The sequence below is a fragment of the Bemisia tabaci genome, unplaced genomic scaffold (genome assembly GCF_918797505.1).
Source record: "Bemisia tabaci unplaced genomic scaffold, PGI_BMITA_v3".
Taxonomy (NCBI): domain Eukaryota; kingdom Metazoa; phylum Arthropoda; class Insecta; order Hemiptera; family Aleyrodidae; genus Bemisia; species Bemisia tabaci.
In genome coordinates this window covers 293,227-315,761 of record NW_027311736.1, presented here as the reverse complement: position 1 = coordinate 315,761, position 22,535 = coordinate 293,227, and the positions used below count along the sequence as shown (strand labels likewise).

Sequence of the window (22,535 nt, the reverse complement as noted above, 5' to 3'; positions counted from 1 at the left end):
CATGAATGGTCTCTGTCGGCACGCGCGCAATCAACCGGAAACGAATCGAATACTATAAACGGATAGATAACCTCCAGTGCGCGCGCATATACGACGTCACTCATCTTCGTGACGTCATCCGGTGACAGGAACACGATTGGCTCCCGTGGGATATCCCTATGTATATCGCACCTTCCGAGCGGCTCACGGCGGACTCTCAAGCGTGGAAATGACCCGATCTGGCTCGAGTGGAATGGGGGTCGGCAGACCTCACTCCTCTCTAGAGAAGGGGGGGGGGTTGCCCTCCCCCCGGGACCCCCTCTTCCTCCGGGGGGCGCGTAACGCCAGATATAGCGCGGCGCGACGGGACCAACGGAGCGGCATTGCGCATTCGCAGGCTCGAGCCAGGGGCGACCAGCCGCGGTCCATGCGGATCTTTCTTTCCTATTTTAGATGCACAATTAATCGCTTGCGCCTGTTGTCCGCAACCCGCCACGCCGAGTGACGTCACGGGGTCCAGCTTGGTGGGGGGTGAAAATATTCCGCATTTTTGCGATTCCGGCAGCGGCGTGAGGTTTGACCTAAACTCGTGCAGAAATTCCTCAATCGCGCGATTGAATCGCGGCATAGCGCTATGCCGAATGGTTGAGTCCTTTTGCTTTCAAGCTGTGTTTTAATTTTACTTCAAAATTACGAGGGTTTTCCAGAAAGTAAGTTTACCTATTCATTATCTCCTAAAAAAAGATAGATAAAGAAAATCTGTAAAAATATTTGAAAAGCCACCATCCTTTGATTTCTAACGCACTATAGATTCTTAAATTTAACTCGATAGAACTCTAGAAACGTGGATTTTTCTGAACCCACCTCCTCTCCGCGCGGGTCCAAACTTTCACGGAGCGCCATCAGTAAGTGAGGTACTGTATCTATCGCATGTCCCAAGAATGTGACTTAGAGGGGGTTGAATTTTATTTTAAACAAGAGGAAGTACATTTTTCTATTTACATTTAACGCTAGTACATTTAATGCTAACAATGCGGTTAACTTTTGTTCGGATACCACTGATTTCAAAGTAAACACGGTCAATCCTGCAATATTCTCGCTGATTAATGTTTTTCCTTATGTTTTACATAATTTCAACCATCTCTAAGCCACTTTTTTGCGCCAAGCGATGGATACAGTAGCTCACTTGCTGATGACTCTCCGTGAAATTTTGGACCCGGGCGGAAAGGAGAGAGGTTCAGAAAAATCCACGTTTCTAGAGTTCAATCGAGTTAATTTAAAATGTATGGCACGTTAAAAAGCTGAGAGTAATGGCATTTCAAATTTTTTTACAGATTTTCTTTACTAATATTAGTTTAGGAGACATTGAATAGGTAATTTACTTTTTGGACGACCCCCGTATAATGACTGTTTGGATAAAGAGTACTATTCTGGGTGTCATCAACAAGCACTGTCAACTTTTACAATAGATTACTAGACAGGGTAAGAATTTGGGTACTATTCGGCACGTAACTTCATCGAAAACTCACGCAGAACACATTGAAAATAAGCAAAATTAGCTCGTCAAAGAGAAATTCGCAGCTAAAAGAGTTCCATTTAGTGGATAGAATTAGTCAAATCAAATTCTCAAACAAACCGAAAGTTAAATTAATTAGCTCAAATGGGCCGCACAACGGAGCGAGCTAAAGAGAGAGGTTGGACATGGAGCGTGGCAAATTAAAAAAATAAAAAAAAAAAAAAAAAAAAACTTTATATACCTTCGTAATAAGAAATTTAGAGTTTTAAAGTGGTTCCGTTGGTTTTCTCGTAAAATTTCATTTAAGAAGCACCCCTTAAAATTTAAAATGTGACAAAGATAACATCAAAAGTAGCAGTTTTAGTCGAAATTTCATCCCTTCATTTTTACAAGTATTTACGCAAGTGAGACTGTTAGTGTTCATCAAACATTTTTTGTTTTTAAAAATTGAAAACTTATGTAGCCTCCTAACAATGTTCCGCAGCCAAAATTGCATGCCCAACCTCTCTTAATGACTCGAGCCACTGTGGGCCGTTGAAAATAATTTAACCGTTCGGAGAATGATGCATGTTGGATTTCATACAAGATTTTCCTTCCTTCTCTAATGTCGGAAATATTATTTCATCACAAAACTCCCCAAAAATTATTTATCATTCGAACTTCTAAAGTGGACTTGGATTTTTTTGTAGGGGAGGAGTTTGAGCTGTTAGGTGCAGATATCGCAAACTACTCACTTGTGTGCGAGTTAAGGTTGAATACTTTTGTTGTGTCCACCGTGTTATATACGTACAATGTTGACGAGGGCACGTGTATTTTAGTGCGAAATTGTTTGCCCCGTCCGCTGCGACATTGTATAGATATCAGTACTGCCTTGCTAAGGAAAAACGCCGTATGAACCTTCAGGCGTTGACAAATTTTCTTTAATAAAACACGAATTTCCTGGTAAACTTATGATTATTTTTCTTCCAATTTTTCAGATAATTTTGTTCGCAATATCCCCTGAAGTTGCTGAAAATTCCAAGGAAAAATATTCATAACCTACCGCAAAAGTAAACATCTTATAGAAGGAAATTTGGCAACTCTCGAATGTTCATACGCCGTTCTTCCTTAGCACGGCAGAGTAGTTATTACTGATATGTGAGTAAAGAGTATCATAGCTGATTTCTGTATAGCCATGAGCCAAAAAACGCGGTAATTATTTTTTTGGGTTTTTTTTTGCATTTTTGACACAACTAGTAAAGGTTCTATCTAAGTGAAAAAATTGTTAATGATACCTAACACTAGTTGTGAACTAGTTGTACCTTTCGACTCTTATCGAAATTTCGGGAAAGATTCTCTGCTTATAGTCAAACAATGCATCTCTGATTCGTTGTTGAAATGAATCGAATCAAGGATTCTGCGTGACGATATTGGCCCGTTTAATGCCTCTGTAATCACTTTTGCGTTATGACGAAGATTGAAAATAGGTTTCACTAAAACATATCCCTATATGATCCTCAGAGCCACCGTGCTGATGCGCGCCATCGCATCGCAACGCCACACCGTGGACCGAGTCAATTGGAGAAGTCGGACGAAATTTGGAGACTTTAAAAGCTCATAACTTCGTTGATACAAAAATTGAGGTTTTAGAAGTGACTTCATTGGTTTTCTCTTGAAATCGTCCTCTTGAAACACCTCTTGAAATTTAGAATGCGACAAAATAAACATCTTTTGCAGTTGTAGTCAAAAATTTCATGTCCGACCCTCTAATTGACTCGATCCACTGTGCGCCACGCGCAACAGCACATTCAATTGATGCAATCACATGAAGCTCCTTCAAATACTAGGTTATGCAACACAGCTCTCTCCAAAACACGGTTGACCGTTCGTTCACTCTTTCAAAGTTTTCTTTTAAAAATATCATATCAAACTGAGGCAGTCGCAGCATTAATGGCTTATGCGCGTATATGTAGTTTTTGCACCTAACAGCAAAATTGAATGCTCCACTCGAGAGGTATCACCCCTGAGATATTATGATAATACGATAATTCAAAGGCAATTTCTTATCGCTAAATTACCTGCAAATTAAGTTGTGAGCAGGGAATTGTTGGTTTGAATTCAGTTTCTTTCTTATCATTCATTATAAGCTGCTTTATTTTCGTTTTTTTTTTTACAGATCTCATACTTTGATTAAGTTTTTAATAAGCCAAAAGGATTTGTTTGGTTTGTTAAGTTTTTTATATTGAGCATGTGTTTACCTTTAGAATTACCATAATAGAACTAAAATTCAATAAAATCATATTAAAGATTCATCATTCTTTCATTTTAGAAATAGAGAAATAAAAGCCCCTACAGGCTTTTATTTCTCTTAGTGGGTTTAGCTTAAGTTTTGGTGTTTTCGGAGACATATTAAAATACTGGCTGATTTATACCAAGAGTAGACATATAATGCAAATCGCCGTGTAACTTAACTTCCAGGTAAGTAGCCCATTGCACATTTGTAAGGGTGAACGGTAGAAGTTAGCACCCGTATAGGAATGAGGTGGTTGCATACTCAACGATTTGAAGGAGTTTTATAGAGTGGCATTAATAGAATATCGCGTTCGCGTTGCGACGGCACGGCGGGCATCACTACATCTCATACGTATACATGCTCCGGTGAAGTCTCTGGTCAGTTAAAACAGGTTCGTATGTGTAACACAAAATTAATGTATAGCTATGGAACCGGGAACGGATTGTGGCAACAAATCCTGCTTCCGATCCACCTGAAAATGTCAGAGTCTTGTTTATTTCACTCTGAGAAGAAAATCAATCCCAGATTTTTTTTTTTTTGATTCGCTATTTGTGAAAACCAATGTACTTATTTAGCAATGGCAATAGCATCATTTAGCTTATTTAGCGAAAAATCGGATCCTCGTGTAAATTCAGAAGGGACCACGTTGATTTTCAGGGTTAAAAAACTGCTCTCGTGCATGTGGGTTTGTTTCTTGAATTTCGGCTGCTAAATGTGTAGATATGAAACCCAACGTTGCGTTCAAACTACGCAGACCTACCTCGAATAATGTTGATCACCTGAAAAATGTGTCAGATTTCTGTGTTGACTGAAATAATTATGCAGTCCATTGCTCATTCAACAAACATTTTCAAACCTGTGTCAAATGTGATACACACGTAGATCGAGTTTTTTCAATAATTTTCAGGTCTCTGAAATCTGACAGTAATTTTTATAGTGTAATGTTTTTGTTAGAGGGAGGTAGGTAGTTCTTTGACTAACTTAACCCTTGTGAAACTGGCTCATTCAATCAACATATTTTACTTGTGTAGGTACGTGTTTTCATCGGAACAAAACTTTCTCTTTTAGTTGCACTACTTCATTTGTAGAGATGACGCATAAAATATGAATACTAAGCATGTTCTCCTTTGTTCATATATTTCTTTTGAAAAGGAGACGGACATTCGTCAATTTTTTCAACTTTACTAGGAGGCTACGGCCCAATCCCCTGAAGCGCTTGGCGCTTCAGGCTTTATGCGTTGTGTGCTACTCACTTATTATAGAGATTTTTATATATTATGAAGTAAGATATTCTTTGTAAATCACCGCACGAAATGGATTAAAAGGAGATGATTTGTGAGGAGTAAGGAATAAGCTCTTGTACAATTTAAAATCACATTTCATTAACTATTTGTACATATTTAAACAAGTCATTTTCACAAACAGTAACAAATCGTAAATCAAATTTTCACAGAACAAAAATCAATATTTTATCGTCGACACATTTACAATGTAACTCACTTAAAATCGTGGGTATCTGCCTGAGGAGGTTGAGATATCCTTTCTTGAGGGCGCAGATCCGTGGAAAACTCTCAGATTAACTACCAAACGGCCATTGCTTCCCGTGAAATTTAGGTGGAAGGAGAGGCTACAGTGTTATTTCATCAGAATAGTGGCAGTGTTTTCTTGCATCTCTATTTAAGCAGAATAAGTGCCTCATGATACTCTGTTTTTACTGCAGAGTTTGCATGATGGAAGAAAATTGAGACTGTGTAATAAAAGACATCCGAAATTCTTACCATGGCCGAACCAAGAAGATAAATTTAGCACTGCATATCCAGGAATTAGTTGCTTAGAGTGCCTACCTTAAATATGTACCATGATTTTTGGACCGCGTTTAGCAGAAAGGAACCAAGCCAATTCAGCTATAGTCAAATTTAACTGGGCAGTTTAATTTTTTACAAGAAAACGTTTGTGCGGATTCCTTTGTAAATTTTGAGGAATTTGCTTCGTACTATGCAGATGCAGAAAATGCACTGAAATGTGCACAAAAATCCGCACAACCGTTTTTATGTAAAAAATAAAATTGCCGAATTAAATCTGGCAATAGCTAAAGTGGCTTGGTTCCTTTCTGCTTAGCGCGGTCCATTTAAGATATAAATTGTATAAGAATGGGTTTTACTTTCAGTTCTCAATTTTCTCTCACCAGAAATCTTGATTTCACCCATCCAACGACCATTACGAAATTATGTTTGGTGATACATGTCTAGTGCATCGAACACAGGTATCGCAGTACGAACTGAGTTTTCCATGGCGTTTCTTGAAGAGTTTTATACCACTTTGGGTTCACGAGAGAGCTGCCGTTCGAGCTTTTCAAGACCTTGAGACCAGTCAACATCTTCCCACTAGTTGAACTGTCCATACCCGACATCTGTCAAATCTCCATGCAAGACATGGTAATCCCTGGACTCTGAAATGAAAAAATAGGACAAATTACGTGACTTAACATTGATAAGCGATGAGATGAGTGGTATGATTAGCTGAAAGTTCAAATTAAATGACATTCAATCAAGTAGACCATGCCCCTTGTTATGGAGGACGTGCACAATTTTTTATAAAAAATCGTTTGGCGCACCAACCAATGACTATAGAGCACTGACCTTGCACAGGTAAGCTTGTGTGTCCCACTGCGCATGCTCAGTAGCGGCTCCAGTTAATTTTTGTTAGATTGTGAGGAGCTTTCCTCGATTGTTAATGAGTTCAGATAAGTGAAACTTTGTAATTCGGTTATGAAATTATATGCTCTACAACTTTAGTCCTTGGGAATTTCGATTGAAAAGGACTCAAACGAGTTATTCGCGAAAATCCGAGCGCGGCAAATGAATTCTCCATTGCTTCTTTGCAGTCTCTTCGAACGCTTGGGACACACACTCCCTTCCCCTCCCGCTCGCCCATCATGGGGTTCCGAGAGATTTCGGAGAAATCGTCAGTAAAAACTGAACAGAATGCACGGTCTCCTTATTCAATGTCATTATTGGTTCAAATCGATGGTGAAATGATAGAGGTGCATTTCCAGATTGCATATAAAAAAATTTTCGCTCTTGATTTGGACGTATTTCTGCCAAACGGAACTATAGATGAGCAGAAAAGATGGGGTGTGCTATAATAAACTGCGTAAGAAGCAATGTTAAAGAAGTCGTGATTTTCATTGGAGAAATGGAAAAGCGGAATTTTACATTCTGTCAAACGGAACTATGTGCATACTGAATGCGGCACTGATGAGCTGTGGGAATGGGAAAAGAGCGTTGTGAACAGGGCTCATGAGATGAATTCTACCAAGAGCGACAACGGAGACGGCTTCGACGCTGCTGACGTCACTGGCGATTTATAATTCCCATTCATTCTTACGGCCCTCGACTAACGAGCGCACCCCTTCTTTCCTACCTGTCTCTGATTCCGTTTGGCAGAAATGCGTCCATTCATATTTGTATTTTTTGAGAGACTAGGATTCTCACCGAAACCCGATGTTGGAGGGTAGAGCGGAGGCTGCTGGTGTCAGACGGAGATCTCCTGGATCTGGACGCGCTTCTTCATGGAGCTGGGGGTCTGGGGGCAGTTGTGGGGGCGGAGGATGCCGGCGGCGGATTGGTTCGGGGGCGGCGGCGGCTCCGGGATGCTCGGCGTGAGGAGGGTGTCCATCGAGTAGGTGGGCGTCGTGCAGTTGCTCATCCGCTTCACGGCCGACGGCGGCGACGACTTGAACTCCTGCAGCTCCACCATCGGACTCGTCGAGGTCGATTGGTGGTGCGCGTAGCTGATCCCTGCAATTCATACACGTCACAGGTCAAACCCAATTAGCAATCGAATAACATAGAGTACAATAGAGTCGCACGACAAAATCGCTGACTTCGCGAGTTCCAATATTAGATTCTAACACAGAGCGAAAGTGGCGTGCCGCTCTGCCGTGATAGCGAAGAGAGCCGTAAGTGCGAAATTTTCGAAATCGAGTTTTCTTCAAAATTCGTCTAAACTCTTTTAGATGAAATTACTGAGACAGCTAAAACAGCAAAATTCATCCTAATTTAATGAAAACGAGACGTATGTAAAATCCGTAAGTGCACAAAAAATGACACAGTTTTTTTTCAAGACAGCCGTAGATGCAATGAGAGCCAATGAAAACAGTGCTTCCTTCCAGTAAAGTGCCGCCCTCTTCTGCCAATTTCTAACCTGAAAATGTGTTTGTTGTGCGTCCAAAACGCAACCACGAAAGCATGCAGAAGATAGCACTTACGGCTGTCTTGCCTAACAATAGCCTAGCATGAAAATGAAAAATACCCTTTTCATGTAATGGAAATAAAATCAGTCGATTTTTAATCATCCATACGATTTCTAGGAGTCTTCCGGACGATTAGGGGCAATTTGACAAAGAACGGAGGCTTCTTTCAATAAAATGATCTTGTCAGAAGCTTCTGAGCCCGTTTTCTTCAACTTCATCAAACTTCATTTTTGCACTTACGGCTCTCTTCGCTATCACGGCAGCGCCGGTGCAAAACGCGCACAGGCGCCTACAAACTACAGGGCTACCTCACGCATTGCGCAATGCTTGAAGTATCCCTTAGGTTGCCTAAATCGAGTCATTTTTCCTCTAACGATTTTCAAAAATTATACTATACGTTATTAAATACGGATGCTAGGACTTAGTGAGTTCTTGTACAACCGCTCTTTTTGGGCGTAGTAAATTTATTTTGCGAGGAAAGCTCCGTACTCTTGAAGGATGCGTGTCATTCTTAATATGCTAGAGCGCCTTCAATATCGTATGATACTGTGCAACACCTCTGTTGTGAAATAGTTGCTTGAAGCGCCGCACGCATTGGCGCGCGCCTACAAACCTAAGGGGATACTTCAAGCATTGCGCAATGCGTGAGGTATCCCTTAGGTTTGTAGGCGCGCACCGATGCGTGCGGCGCTTCAAGCAACTATTTCACCATAGAGGTGTTGAGAGCGGGTTTCTGCTTAATGTAACTGACTTTTCTTTTTATATAAGCATCTTTTTTTCTTCACACGAGCATTCTTTTCTTTATTGATTCATAAGGAAATCTTCTCGACGGTTAAAATGCTTGATTCAAAGAACTTTTTCCTCCCCACTATTCCACTCTTCCACGATTCTTGAGTTTCTCGGCGGTAACTTACCGGCAACAGGGATCTTGCTCTCGGAGTGGTACTCGCTGGAGCTGCTGCAGCAACTGTTGATCTCGCAGACCTCCTCCTTGCGCTTCCGCTTCTTGCGGCGTCGGTCGTGGAGGTGGCGCCCGCGCTGGTGGCAGATGAACACGAAGATGAGGACGTTGAGGAGGAAGAGGAACCCGATGACGACGGCCGACAAAAGGGCCGGCGCGTAGAGCTGGTACGAGCCGGGGCCCCACCGGTTGAGCAGGTTGTTCCCGTGGGCCCGCTCCCTCTCCCGGTCCCCGGAGGTGGGCCTCACCGCGTCCGCCGCCGGGCCCAGCGCCGTCAGGTTCGTGCACTCCGCGGGGGTCGTCGTCGGCGCCGGCAGAGGGGCCTTCGCCGCCCCCGCTGACGTAGGTGGCTCCGCCTTGGGCGTCGGCGTCGTCGTTGTCGTTGGGGGCGTGTAGAACGACGGGCGCTGCATCAGGTATCGCCGCACCGTCCCTGAAACACCAAATTCACAGAAATGCGTTATAACGGCTTTGAGTAACACGCAGGATGGAACCGCGTTAAGCAGAAAGGAACCAAGTCACATTAGCTCTTACCGAATTTAATCGGGCAATTTATTTTGTTATATGAGAACGGTTATTTATTATTATTTTTTTTTACTACTGCTTCAAATGGCCCACAAGGGCGAAGCATGCGCTAGCCAGGATGATTGATGGAGAATTTGCACTCACAAATTTTATTAATCATTTGAAAGTGTTTACTGATTTCTCAGTAATTTTCATAATGTTTTTCTGACATGGGAAATTGGAGGAAAATAGGTTTAAAAGTGAGAAAATGTGCCACCTCATCACGTCATCTGGTTTCACTTTCCATTTGAACACATGTATTTTAGCAGATCAGGTTATTTTGTCATATTTCCTCCAATAATTGTCCAATTTATAAACCACGGATATCCTCACACTCAGTTTTCCTTGCAGTATCATTTTAAACATGGAATTTACAAAATTCAGACACCTGCAAGTTCTCTATTATGCAGAGTTTTATGCAAGTTTCAGCGAATTTTCTGCCTAAAACGATGCAAATTCCTTAACATTTTCGAAGGAATCTACACGAACGTTCTATTGTAAAGAATTAAATTGCCCGGTCAAATTTGGCGATAGTTAGTGTGGCTTGGTAACTCCCTGCTAAACGTGGTTCAATTGATGAAAAGACTTTACACCCCCCTCCCCCAACAACGTAAAAAAAATCGGCTAAGCAGCACTAACACTAAGGCATTGGTGACTAAATAATGTGACACCTACACGTCGAAAAAAGAATCAAATTAAGTATATAAGGCAACTGGGTCAAAACTTTTTTAAACCTCGAAGTTCATGTAAAAGAGAGGTCGGATACTTCAGTGAGTAAAGCGTATATCAAAGAAAAGTCAATCTAATAAGACGAAACAAAACGCAAAGTGGTGTTAATAATCACCGATCTGTGTGTTGTTTCATCAACTTCAAAGACATCCATTTTCATTTAATAATGTCCAATTTACTTTAATATCTGACTGCGAGGTTACACGATCTCCGAGGTTTAGAAAATATTTCACCCAGTCCCCACATTCGTTTAATTTGGTTTTTAAACAGTGTAACAGCTTCCCAAAACACAATACAATGAAACTATTGAAATAAGTTTCAAATTTTTTTTACCACGAAATACTTTTTTTTTCACACTTTTTGGGTAGATTTAAACATAATTAGTCTGCCTTTCTTGCAAGTTTTTTTAAAAAATTTTTTAAGGAGATCTAAACAAAATTATAGACCTTGGAACTTGCTCTAAATTTTCCACATTTTGAAGAATTTACTTACGAAGTTTCAAGTCAAAATGTTGCTTAGTTTCCTGATGCAGAGATGGAACTTTTAAAAAATTACGCGATCTGATGTAGTAAGACTGAATCTGATTAAATCTATACAAAAGGTCAAGAAATACTGGCTTAAAGAGATTAGATGCTGAGGCTAGAGATCGGAAGTTTGCAAGGCAAATGAAGAAAATTATGCTGTGATTCAGTTTATTGCGATAAACTTTTACAGACAGAGAACCTAGACAACACATACGGCACTGCAATGACGCCTGCGTTGAACGCGTATTGGCGCCTACAAGACTGCAGGAATACCTCACGCATTGCGCGTACACCACGGTGGTGACGCGCAATGCGTGAGGTATCCTTGCTGTGTACGCGCAATGCGTGAAGTATCCTTGCAGTCTCGTAGGCGTTAATACGAGTTTCGCGCTGGCCGCACTACCGCACTGTGCGATGCAGTATAGTAATAATTCTGTAATTTTTGTAATCGAAATTGATCCCCACCTTGTGCTCCTTGGAACGCATGCGAGCCTAAATGATTATGAACGGAGGGGGTATTTTTACTTGTCGTCACAGTATAGTCACCTTTCTTGAAGAAGAAAATGGTATTTTGAAGTAAGCATTAAGAATAACATACCGTCATAGTACTGAGGCTCTTCTTCTTGAAAATGATGATGGCTCATGCTGAGTTCGTCCACACCCGGCCTGTGAAGCTGCGGAATTAAGTTGAGCCACAGTGACATCTTGTGACCTCGATAGTGTTTCTTGATTGTAGAGTTTTCAGCTGTGTATCAAAAGACCATATTACAGTTATATGTTCGGATAATTTTTCAGGTTGAGAGAGTATGACGACAAATGGCACTTTTAACTGAAAAAAGGTCTATCTTCTGCATTAGAAATTTGAAAAAAGCAAACAAAATAAAGATACAGAGAAAGTTTCTATTTTCAACCCATCCCTTCAACAGACATGGCCTTCCTCAAATATATCAATGTAAAGGGACTTCTTTCGTGCAAGCGCCCAAATGAGGGTGTTTGTTTAATCTAAAATATTACTTTAACTCCACTTTTTGAAAAATATACTACTCATGGTAATTTAGTTTTAGATTTAAACGAAACTTTTTTTGTCATCTCTGTATCTCTAAAGGTTATCGTTGGATTATGATAAATATCTGTGTGATAACTTTCCAAGTCAATGCCTCAGACGGGTTGATCGCTCAATCTGATTGGTTGAACCTTCATCGGAAAAAAACCTGCACAAATTCTTTGAATCGGTTATGATTCATCTGTATGTAAGTATCTATTTTGCTTACACTGTTAGTAATTGCGGAGTGAAGTTCAAGTACATTTCACTTCGGAACCTATTTTGCCCTGAAAAAATCCTAGCGGGATGAATATAAACAAGGAGCGGAAAAAGAGATAAATCCGCTCTGTAAGATTGAAGTTTACTCTGTAAAAATGATAGATTTCGCTCCAGTTTTTATCAAGGATGTCATTCCGAGATTTTAAACAGTCCTCGGATGATTTGGACCACATTTGCAATAAGAAACCATTATCTCTGGTTCATTTTAGAAACAACATTTATGCCATTGGTTTCCCTAAGCAGAAAGATCCTTTCATGGCAGAGCCAAAGATTGTGGTGCCTTATTGCAAAATATAATCCATTTCATCTTCTATTGTGACCAAATCTTTGAAAAGGGACATTATATCCCGGGAAAATGTTTCCCTAATTTCTTGCGAATGCATGAAGGAAAAAAGTTGGGAATTGTGGCGCAAGTTTGACCCTGCGGAAAGATATTACGAGTCCTATGGTTCCAAGACAAAAATTCTTAGGCTGTGGTTTAAAAGGTTTTGAAAAAAAGTTGAGGAGAATTATCTCCCATAAGAAAGGGCCCCTTTTCATAGATTCGATCACGATTTTACATTCTTCGTGCACTTAACTGTTCCGTAATCTGTATTATATCTTTATTTTGCGCTATTTTCCTTTTATGAGCATTTTTATTCACTCTCAATTAAAAGTTGATCCCAATGTGCCAAATAATAGAATTCCTTTCCCATTTATTTCAATCTAGAAATTAAAACCCTTGACCTCTTATAATTCTTTCGAAAAATTGTTTATTATCATCTCAGATTTTTCAACATTTAATGCAGTGTAGAAGACGGCGCGCTGCGCGGCGTTTTAAATAGTAACATCCCAATTAAAAATTACGGATACCCTACATTGGAATCCGTTGAATATTAAAGATAACATTTTTGAATTTATTGAGTGGCTATTTCAGAGACCTTTCTAAAATCGCATCTCATACCTTCATGTATGTCATTAACACCGGCAAACGTGGTTTAAAGTTTGTAAGGAATTTAAAAAAATTAGTTTAATTACAAAGAGTTTGGATTTAGGATGATCACTTACTTAATTCTAAATACGTTTGGTTGACTGAGTCATATGGGTCCCACAGAGGAAGATTTGAATTACTACTAGAAGGTGGGTTTGATATATTTGGATCTCTGAAACAGATACATTGGAAACAAATATTAATGCATAATGTTAGCACTGTGTTTCAAATATGATTTTGGAACAATATTTGTACATCACTTAATTTTATTCAATTAAATGTATCGATTCTTGTAGGGGCCAGGTGCCCTGACATAAATCGATCATTTAACATAGGTTAAAATGGAGGAAATCCGGTGTTACCAAATCGTTGGATCCGCCGCTACGAGGGCGTCATATACTTCAAATACACCCTCCAAAATCTAGTGTCCAAAATCCTAAAATCCAAATCTCGAAAATTTGGACTTGACTGAAATGAACTAAACTTCCAAAAATTAAACTAAAAATCTGACACCGCTGACGAAGACGCTCGTAAATCCCGAGGAACGTGACTTGATTTGCTACCGTGGGAACTCCAGGCGAAGGGGCGAACGGAAGGGGGGGTGGAAAGGTTTACAAATACAGTCAAACGTTTACCCGTCGGAGATTGGGGTCCGTGGGGGTGGGTTGCGGGTTGTTTTCAGGATGAATAGAGGCGCAGGACCCTAGGCCCCTTGCATCAGCTAAGTCCCCCGAGCGAACCGAATAGCGAATAGCACACACGAATTGAGAACATCAACTAATGAGCTCCGAACCATTAGCGTGGTGGAATTAAGTTTAGCATTGGATCTCCGGCCGATTTTTTGTTTCATTTCTCGGGTAAAGGTTTGCTGGCTCAAGATTTTGAGCCATGCTGAAATGTCAAAAGTCAGGTGCTTGCGATGTCCTCTGACCCGAAATAATCGGATCTCATTTTGCATTTTTTTCTCTGTAATAATTCTGCGTGGTGAAATTCGGAAAATTTCGTCGTTGAAATGAAGTAATTAATGCAGCAAGAATACAATATCAGAGAAATAAAAGGTCGATACTTCTTCTGTATAAGATCGACTTTGGAGGTAGATCATCGTTGCATAGTGACAAACTTCAGCTCTATGACCACTAATAGACTCTGCCATGCACAATAACTGGAAGAGACTATCATGGGTCAAAGACAAATGAAGGCCAGTTTCGAGATGAGATGCTCTAAAAATCAATTAAAGATTTCGTCATTGAACTTCTTTTTTCATCTGATTTTGAAAACCCTTGGATTACACTTGAACAAATGCAAGTTTAGAAGTCAACTACCTATAGGTGAATCTACCTATTTTTAAGAGATTGAAGTTCAGTAGTTTTTTTTGTTTTTTTTTTTTTTAAAAAAAACTTCACTAAATCAAATTTTGCTTCAATTATTGTCTCGGAATTTTTGAATCGGAGAGTCTCAGTTTTTTTAGAAACTTATTCTAGATGAAAAGAATGAATAGAGAGGCAGTTTAAAAGAAATTCGCACAGCTTTAAAAAAATATTTAGATAAGAAGCTTCACAACCGAACAAAAGGCTAACTCGACGATAACCACTAAAAACCGAGGGACGAACGAGCAAAACTGGACAAGAAACTGATAATCCACTGGTCAAACCTTCGACACCGAAACTGTGAAAAATCACGACCGAAATGACAGAAAACGGAGTCAGAGTCAGTTTAAATAATATTCCGCCATTTCCTTGTTTGTTTCCAATTTGCGAGCGTGTTCCCTCGCGTGTCCACTTCGGTCCCTTCGAGGACAAATACCTGACACAAATTTCGAAGAATAATTGGGTGGCGGTCGGTGAATGTGTGAATGTTCAAACCGCAAGTCCACCATCTAATGAGCTCCAGGATATAAATATTCTCATAGAGTTCAGGACTCAGCAAAAAATCAACTTACTAGGTTTTATACATCGGACCCTGAGCACTCGACGATTCCCGGATGCATTCTGGGGGCACTCATCGAGGTCTGAGGACGGTGCACATTGCAAAAAAACCCCGACTTGTTTTCGCGATAACGATTGATTCCGCTGTCAACCCGACACTTGAATGTCTGTTCCGAGGGTTGCCGAACCTAGTGAATGAAGGCGCTGAGCTGGATTGACCGGCAAAATCAAGCAGAAGTCTCAGAGGCGAGTTCAGGAAATGTGACACCTTCGCTGCTCTTTAAATTAATTTTAAATAAATACAGTCGGTACAGCTTAGTCGATGGCTGTTGCTAACAAGTTTAGAGACTGTCATTTTTGAGGAAAGTGCATGTCCTCGGTGAACGACTCATAGAGTAGCACTTCGGAACATTAGTACTGGATGATTCACTTTGAAATTGAGGGCAAAGACATTGCAAGGACGCGTGAAGGTCCTGTGGGAGAAGTGTTTTCGCAGCTTTGCAAGACCATCACTACAGATTTTCTTGACGAAGGGTGAATCTACAGATAAAAATAAGACGTCAAACACTCGTCGACTTTCTAGTTAAATCAGTTATTTTCATACGGGAACAAGTCCCAAATTGCATGAGCCTTGGCTTGCATAGAAGGAAATGCTAACTAAAACTCGTCAAGAAATGAACCTGTTCCCTTTTGAAAACAACTGACTCCGTTTTTCCTCCAACTTCCGGCCGGAGTATCTTACGCGTGACGTTTCAAAATTTCCGCCACCATTTATTTTTTCACAGAGATATTGTTGTTTGAACCTGTTTGAAAATTTTACTGAATTTTATCGTCAGCACAAAGAAAATTAAGTGAAATTTTTGGACAGCTTCGTTGAACAATTTTCTCTGTAAGAAAATAAAATGGCGGTGGAAATTTTTAAACGTCAGTATGGCGCTTGTGATACTTCGGCTAGAAGGTGACCTGAAGATTTTATGGAATAGTATTTGCAACTTTCCTTAAAAATATATATTTTATCGGGGGAAGTTTGGCAATGTTTGAATGTTCATACGTCGTTTTTTCTCAAGGCGGAAGCATTCGGCGTCAACTGCACCCGGGAGATAAGGTCCCGTCCCTTGCTCCGATTCACCAGCATCGGTAATTCAATGAACAGCGGCGGAAAATTCGAGTAATAAGTCATTTCCGCGATCATAAACGCGAAAAGGAGGGGGGGGGGGGGGCTGCGGTCTCGATCAAACCAGATTGAATATTGAGAGGGTGCCAGCCGAAACCTGATCCGATTTCGGGTCGGTGATAAATCAAAGACAAAGAGGAAAGGGATGAGGTGAAGGGATGGTGGAGGGATGTTCGCGCGTGCTAAGTCGAACACCTTGAGACGGACTTGCGTTCGATTTTCAACTCGCGCTAAGGAATAACATTCAGGGATTTTCTCATGTCGTCTTAGGAGCGTCTTATACTGAGGAAAAAATATAGTCATACCAAGCGTGGTTTATGGTGTTTAATGTAGGTCCTGCTGTTCGGTGCGATGCCTTACTCTGTACGGTCGAATTCTAAATCCAAACCCTGGTAAAAATTGGCAGTAGAATGTGTGTTTCAAAATACTATAGACCTAAAGCCGGCTGTAAGATTTCCAATAGCTTCTGTAGCCGGCTGTACAATTTCTTATAGCCTTTTATGGCCGATGGCGATTAAGCAACAGCCAGACGATAAAGTTTATGCTATAAACGTTACTAAATACGGATACTAGGACTTAGTTAGTTTTTGGACTACCGCTCTCTTTTTGTGTCGTAGTATCTTGATTTATTTTGCGAGGAAAGCTCCGCACTTTTGAAGGATGCCTGTCATTCTTAATATGTTGGAGCGCCTTCAATTTCTTATGATACTGTGCAATACATCTGGTGTGAAATAGTCGCTTGAAGCGCCGCACGCATTGGCGCGCGCCTACAAACCTAAGAGGATACTTCAAGCATTGCGCAATGCGTGAAGTATCCCAGTTAGGTTTGTAGGCGCCACTGCGTCGCCGCTCTGCTTTATGTTAGGCTCTAATATTTAATCTCGTGGAGTCAGCGTTTTCCAACTCATGATTTTGAAATGTTTGCACACTTTGTATGGATTGTTCTCATTTTAATTGATAAATGAAAATATGTTTTAAAGGAAAATATAATGTGTGTTTTGTAAATATTACGGTAGTACCGTATCAAACTTAATGATTTCCAAAGCACACAAATTTCTACACAATTTCTTATAGCCTTTTTTAGCCAATGGCGATAAAGTGTAAAGCCCGGCGATGGGAACTATAGCCCGACTGTATACTTTTTTGTAGCTTCGTATAGCCCGGCTATATGATTTGCTCCGCTTTCTACAGCCAGCTATATGATTTTCAATAGCCTTCTTTAGTCGGCTTTAAGAACTCCTATGGTATCTTGAAACGCAGCTCCTATCGCCAATTTTTACCAGGGAAGAGAACTGTAGAAATAGTTTAGTATAATAAACCAAACTGTAGAAAAAACTCGGTTGCATGAACCAAGAATGGAAGGAGGACTACCTAAAAGTATGTGGTTACATGGATCAAATAGCACAGTGGATTTCGATGGCTGGCGAACAATATTGCCTAGCTGCATACAAATGATTTTGCAAAAACAGAGAAAACATCGTCATTTTTGTAATTTTAATGTTAGATTTGCAATTTTTTCATACATTACAGCGTCATAGCAGCGCTTCTCTACACACACAACTTCAACCTCCACAACCTGGGATTATGGCTTACGGACTTGGGGCTTAATTCATCGTACACGAAGGGAGAAACTTCGGTTACAGCGACTAACTTAACTTCTGTTCGTAAGGAACACCTGAATTTTTTGGTTGAGGAAATCGAACTTCTCAATCATGGGAACCGAAATTTGGTTAGCTGAGCTAAATTTCGGTTAGCCGAATCAGAGAGGTTCGGTATTTTGGAGGTCAATTTGAATCCAACTTCTTCCTTCATACGCGAGTGGCATTTCTAAAATTTTCCGCAAGGTTGGCAGCACGGATAACCGGTGAAAATTATGTAAGCGCAAAACCCACGGGATGAGCGATAGGTTAGCGAGAGGATTCGGGACTCGGAGCACAAAGGACCTGACCAAAAAGGTTAAATGACTCGGAAGAATCGACCCAAAGACTTACGCGACGGCGTTGCCAAACTCTAACCTCCAAAAACACCCGCGTCGCAACGAAAAATATCATAATTTCAGGGTTCGATCCGACTCACCGTCCGGCGCCTATTTTTGCATCCGCGAATACTTGACGTCCCGACAAAAACGCTAGGGACGATAAGGGGGGGTGTTGAAAAAGTGGAGGGGTGGGCTACCTTTGTTTTCAGAGCGCACGTAATTTTCCGGTAATCGAACTTTTGATGGTGCCCCCGAATAGTGTGGCAAAAACGCGTATCTGATCGCGGTTTTCATTGGAGTATTGAGGGGTTCGTGTTCGGCAGAGTGGTGGAGCCCTGCGGCGGTTCCACGACTGATCGCCTTCGGTGTAACAAATAACACTTTAAAAATAACAACACGGTAAATTAATTCATTGGGTCGTTTTGAAATAGAACTTGAATAAATGCAAATGTTCACGCGATGATGCGATCAGTAGTAACCCCGCTGAAGTGGGCCAACGATAAATGGGACTAACTTTGAGGTAGAAATAAAAGTTCCTTTTATTAGTAGTTTTTAAATTTAAATTTAATTTAAATTGATTTAAAGTAAATTCAAATTTAAAAAAAAATACTTTAATAAAAGGAACTTCTATTTCTACCTCGTCCATTACCTATCCAGATAGAGAAATGGCACATATGATGTTCGGAAAATGAGTGTGGTTCCAAAGGTGGAAGAAATTCCACCTTGCTTTCATCTATCAGTGAGACACATATTTGCTCCGGTTACTCAAATTTTTCAAAGCACAATATCACGGTCAAAATTAAACGTAGAAAGTTCCTGTTTGAAACGATCTTATTATTTTTAGCTAATTTACAAAAAGTGAGCAAGGAAACACGATTTTTTGACCAGCGCAACTCACCCATTGAACTCCCTCCCTTCCATACAATTCTCTGAATAATAAAATTGGCCCCTATACTTTTTATGACTTACAACAAACTTGATCAAACTTTTGTTCAAACTCGATTGAAAATTTTCAATGGAATTGATTTCATCACCTGCAGTAATAAGATTGAATTTATATTCAGATTGGTCATACACCCGGAAAATTAGGCCCGCCCAAGAGGCAGAGCTTCTCATCGTGGCTCATCAAACTGCGCCACTTCATTAAACTTGTTTCAGGTGACTTAAGTTTAGTTCGTCGGACTACTTCCGTGAAAGTTCAATCAACGTTCAAGTATCTGGGCTGGACCTTATACGAAACTTCATATTTAACTTTGTCCGATGCAGTCGCATATTCATATATTGGGATCAAACTTTACTGAAGTCATCTCGAAATTCATCAAATTTGACCCGTAAAAAGTTTATTCATGAGAAGAGCTACGACTACCCAGTGTAGAGCAATCCCTACTTACAATTAGCATTCCTGGTCATTCGAGTAATCGTATGAGAGTCTGTTAGTAATAGCTGCGGCCAGGTTAGAATAAAACGTAGATATTTTACATGAGATTAAATGGAGAAATCTTATTTTTCAGCACTATTTGTCAACAACTAATTCTGTGTCGAGAAACATTCCCTACATTGGCATACATTAAACAATGTTTACCTTCTTTTTCGCCCTGTCTCCACGGGACGTTTCACGGGATTTCTTCCAAGTTCAAATCGTAGAAATGAAACTTCTGATCTTTTTCCCCAAAGAACAACACAAAAAATTTCTTCCTCTTCTCTTTAAGTTGTTTCTGGGACTCCGTAATGACTCTTAATTGGCACCGTGATTAAAATCGACTGACTCAATATTTTTTCCAACTCCGCAAGTGAGATTTTTTCCTGGGACGATTCCCATGAAACGTCCCGTGGAGACAAGACCTTGAATTGGGATTCTGTCGTATGAATTTGTTCGATTAAACTTGCCTAGGAATCCAATTAAGAATCCTATGCTCAGAAAAAATTAGCTCTCTCAAGTAAAAAAGTCGGTTATTTTAAGTCCACCCTCCATGATCCCGTGTGAATCGAGACATGAGAAGAGGGCGGAAGTCTAACTTTTTCAAAATCGACTTTTTTGCATTTTTGGAGTCTTCTAATGTATGTGCATCGACTTTGCGAAGAACAGCGGAAGTCCATCATTTTAACGTTGAATAATAGGGAAGGGAAATATTGGTGCATGCGAAAAGCATGGAAATCTTGGACTTCTTTTTTTACGATCAATTTTCCCCCAGTTGCGAAAAGGGCGGAGGTCCATGTGTTAAAAGGGCGGAAGTCCAAATCAAAACTAAAAAATTCCTAAAAAAGCAGGTTCAAAATTTTTTTAGGAGATTCAATTCTTATTAGTACGATTGGGACAAGCCCTATATTTTTTAATTCGAATTGTTTGTATTACAGGAAGTTGTTTGCTTCTCCTGAAAAATTGACTTTTTGGACTTCCGCTCTTTTTGCATGTCTCGATTCGTGTATTCTCGGCAGCTTTGAGGAGATAATCTCAACAGTGGCGTGGCGTGCTTCGCGATCCATCGATATTTCCCCATTTGAAGCTATGGTAAAGAATCGATTATTAAGATGTTCGCTGCGAACACCCTGTCTATCGATCCTTTTCCATATGTTTAAATGGCAAATCAATCGATATATCGCAAAGCACGCCACGCCACTGAACCTCAAATAGTGGCCGGGAGTGTTAAGTAGGAATTGTTTGGAGCTTTTCTCCGAGTTGGGAGGAATGATGAGGGATGGACTCACCCGTTTCTGGCGAAGTTTGCGAGGTAGGTAGTGAGCTGGCGAGCGATGGCTGCGTCTTTGGCAGAATAGTTGTGCGGGAAAAACGGCTGGCCGCCGACTAAAGGTAATCCTAGGATGTAAGGCACGTCTTCTCCTCGAACGCTTCCCGTCCTCTGTTCGAACAGTAAAAAACATCCAATGAAAATCAAAAATCACACCATCAACATTTGAAAATGCTAGGCCTAGTGGTCAGCGCGTCTGACTCTAGGTCAATAGGACGTATTTATGCTAAATGGAACTATGTGCAAGTGGAAAGATGGGGTGTGCTCGTTACTTCACTGAAAGAAATAATATGCTGTTTTAACACCTAGAATGTCAAAAATGTGTCTGGTGATCCTTGGATGCTGTCTTGATTGCCTATACGCAATCGAATTTGCATTCACAGGATGTAAAGTTAACTGCGAAGGCAGTAAAGGCAACATCTTTGGATCACCAGACACATTTTTGACACCCTAGATGCTAAAACAGCATATTATACTTTTCAGTGATGAGGGCCATAAGAATGAATGGGAATTTTAAAGCGCCGGTGACGTCAGCGGTGAAGAAACCGCCGTCTCCGAGTATTAACTCATGAGCCCTGTCCACAACGCTCTTGTCACATGTCCACGGCTCACGAGTTAGCGCTCAGTTCCTTTTGATTTAATGTCAAATCCCGCTTTTCCATTTTCTCAAAAGGAACTATATCCACTTTTACATTTGTTTCTTATCCAGCTCACCACGAGCACACTCCGTCTTTCCACTTGCATATAGTTCCTTTTAGCATAAATACGTCCAATAGGTCCCGCCCAGGTTCGAATCCCGTGCGGAATAAAATTGGATGTTGATTTTGCATTTAAACTGGTAAATGAATGTGCGATGAGGATCAAATGCATATTTTACATTAAAAAAAAAAAAAAAATGATCACGCAACATTGAATTTGTTCCTTTTACCAAGGACGTGGTTAAAGTAGCATTTTTATTGTAAAATCAGCATTTATACACGTCGCACATTTTTTCAACAACATTAAATTTTTCCCGTGCGGGAGTGGCGTCAAATTGTCTTGGAACTGTCGAACGGATCTGCAGGAACAGATTCTACTCGGTTTTATTCTCTGAAAATTTAAAAAGCCTAGAGCATGCAGGTGTCCTTATCTCCCTGATTTCTGCAGACAATACATCTACTCTTTAGATGTCTGTAGGTTCCTAACAGAAAAAACCAATAAGCCAGCAAAAAAAAAAATAAAATAAAATAAAAATAAAAAAATAAATAATGAATAATTAAAAATCTAATGATACAGTAAGTTTTAGCGGGTAATGCCAGGTTCTCCTCAAAGCGGAAAACTGCACACTGCTGAGCTATTTCCCGTTAATCTGCCTCAAGAAAGCTGGTAAATACACTTGCTCATAACAAAAAGCTAATAAAATTAGCTTATGAATGGATGACTCTGGATTTAAAAATCTGATGTATTAGTTTAACACTTGAATATAACTGAAAAAATAGGCGGCAAATGGGCCGATAGATGATTGGGCTTTCCGATAAGTATCTTTATGGAACTTTCATAAATGTTCCTTAACGTCATTTATCAATCTCCTGAGAGAGGTATAAATAAATATTAGATGACGCTCAAAAGACGACAAAATAC

At 40.3% G+C, this 22,535-nt stretch overlaps 1 protein-coding gene across 1 annotated transcript in view; it reads right to left on the bottom strand.

The window, feature by feature from the left end:
* Positions 1 to 5,124: 5,124 nt before the first annotated feature.
* The window catches only part of LOC109031247 (neuroligin-1), a 239,331-nt gene continuing 221,920 nt past the window's right edge, over positions 5,125 to 22,535 (bottom strand). The window contains exons 6-11 of the mRNA XM_072305654.1: positions 20,875 to 21,026; positions 13,169 to 13,263; positions 11,399 to 11,545; positions 8,937 to 9,416; positions 7,262 to 7,567; positions 5,125 to 6,216 (exon numbers count right to left, since the gene is read on the bottom strand). Of these exons, the coding sequence (XP_072161755.1) occupies positions 7,302 to 7,567; positions 8,937 to 9,416; positions 11,399 to 11,545; positions 13,169 to 13,263; positions 20,875 to 21,026 (1,140 nt within the window). The 3' untranslated portion in view covers positions 5,125 to 6,216; positions 7,262 to 7,301. The remainder of the gene's footprint in view (positions 6,217 to 7,261; positions 7,568 to 8,936; positions 9,417 to 11,398; positions 11,546 to 13,168; positions 13,264 to 20,874; positions 21,027 to 22,535) is intronic.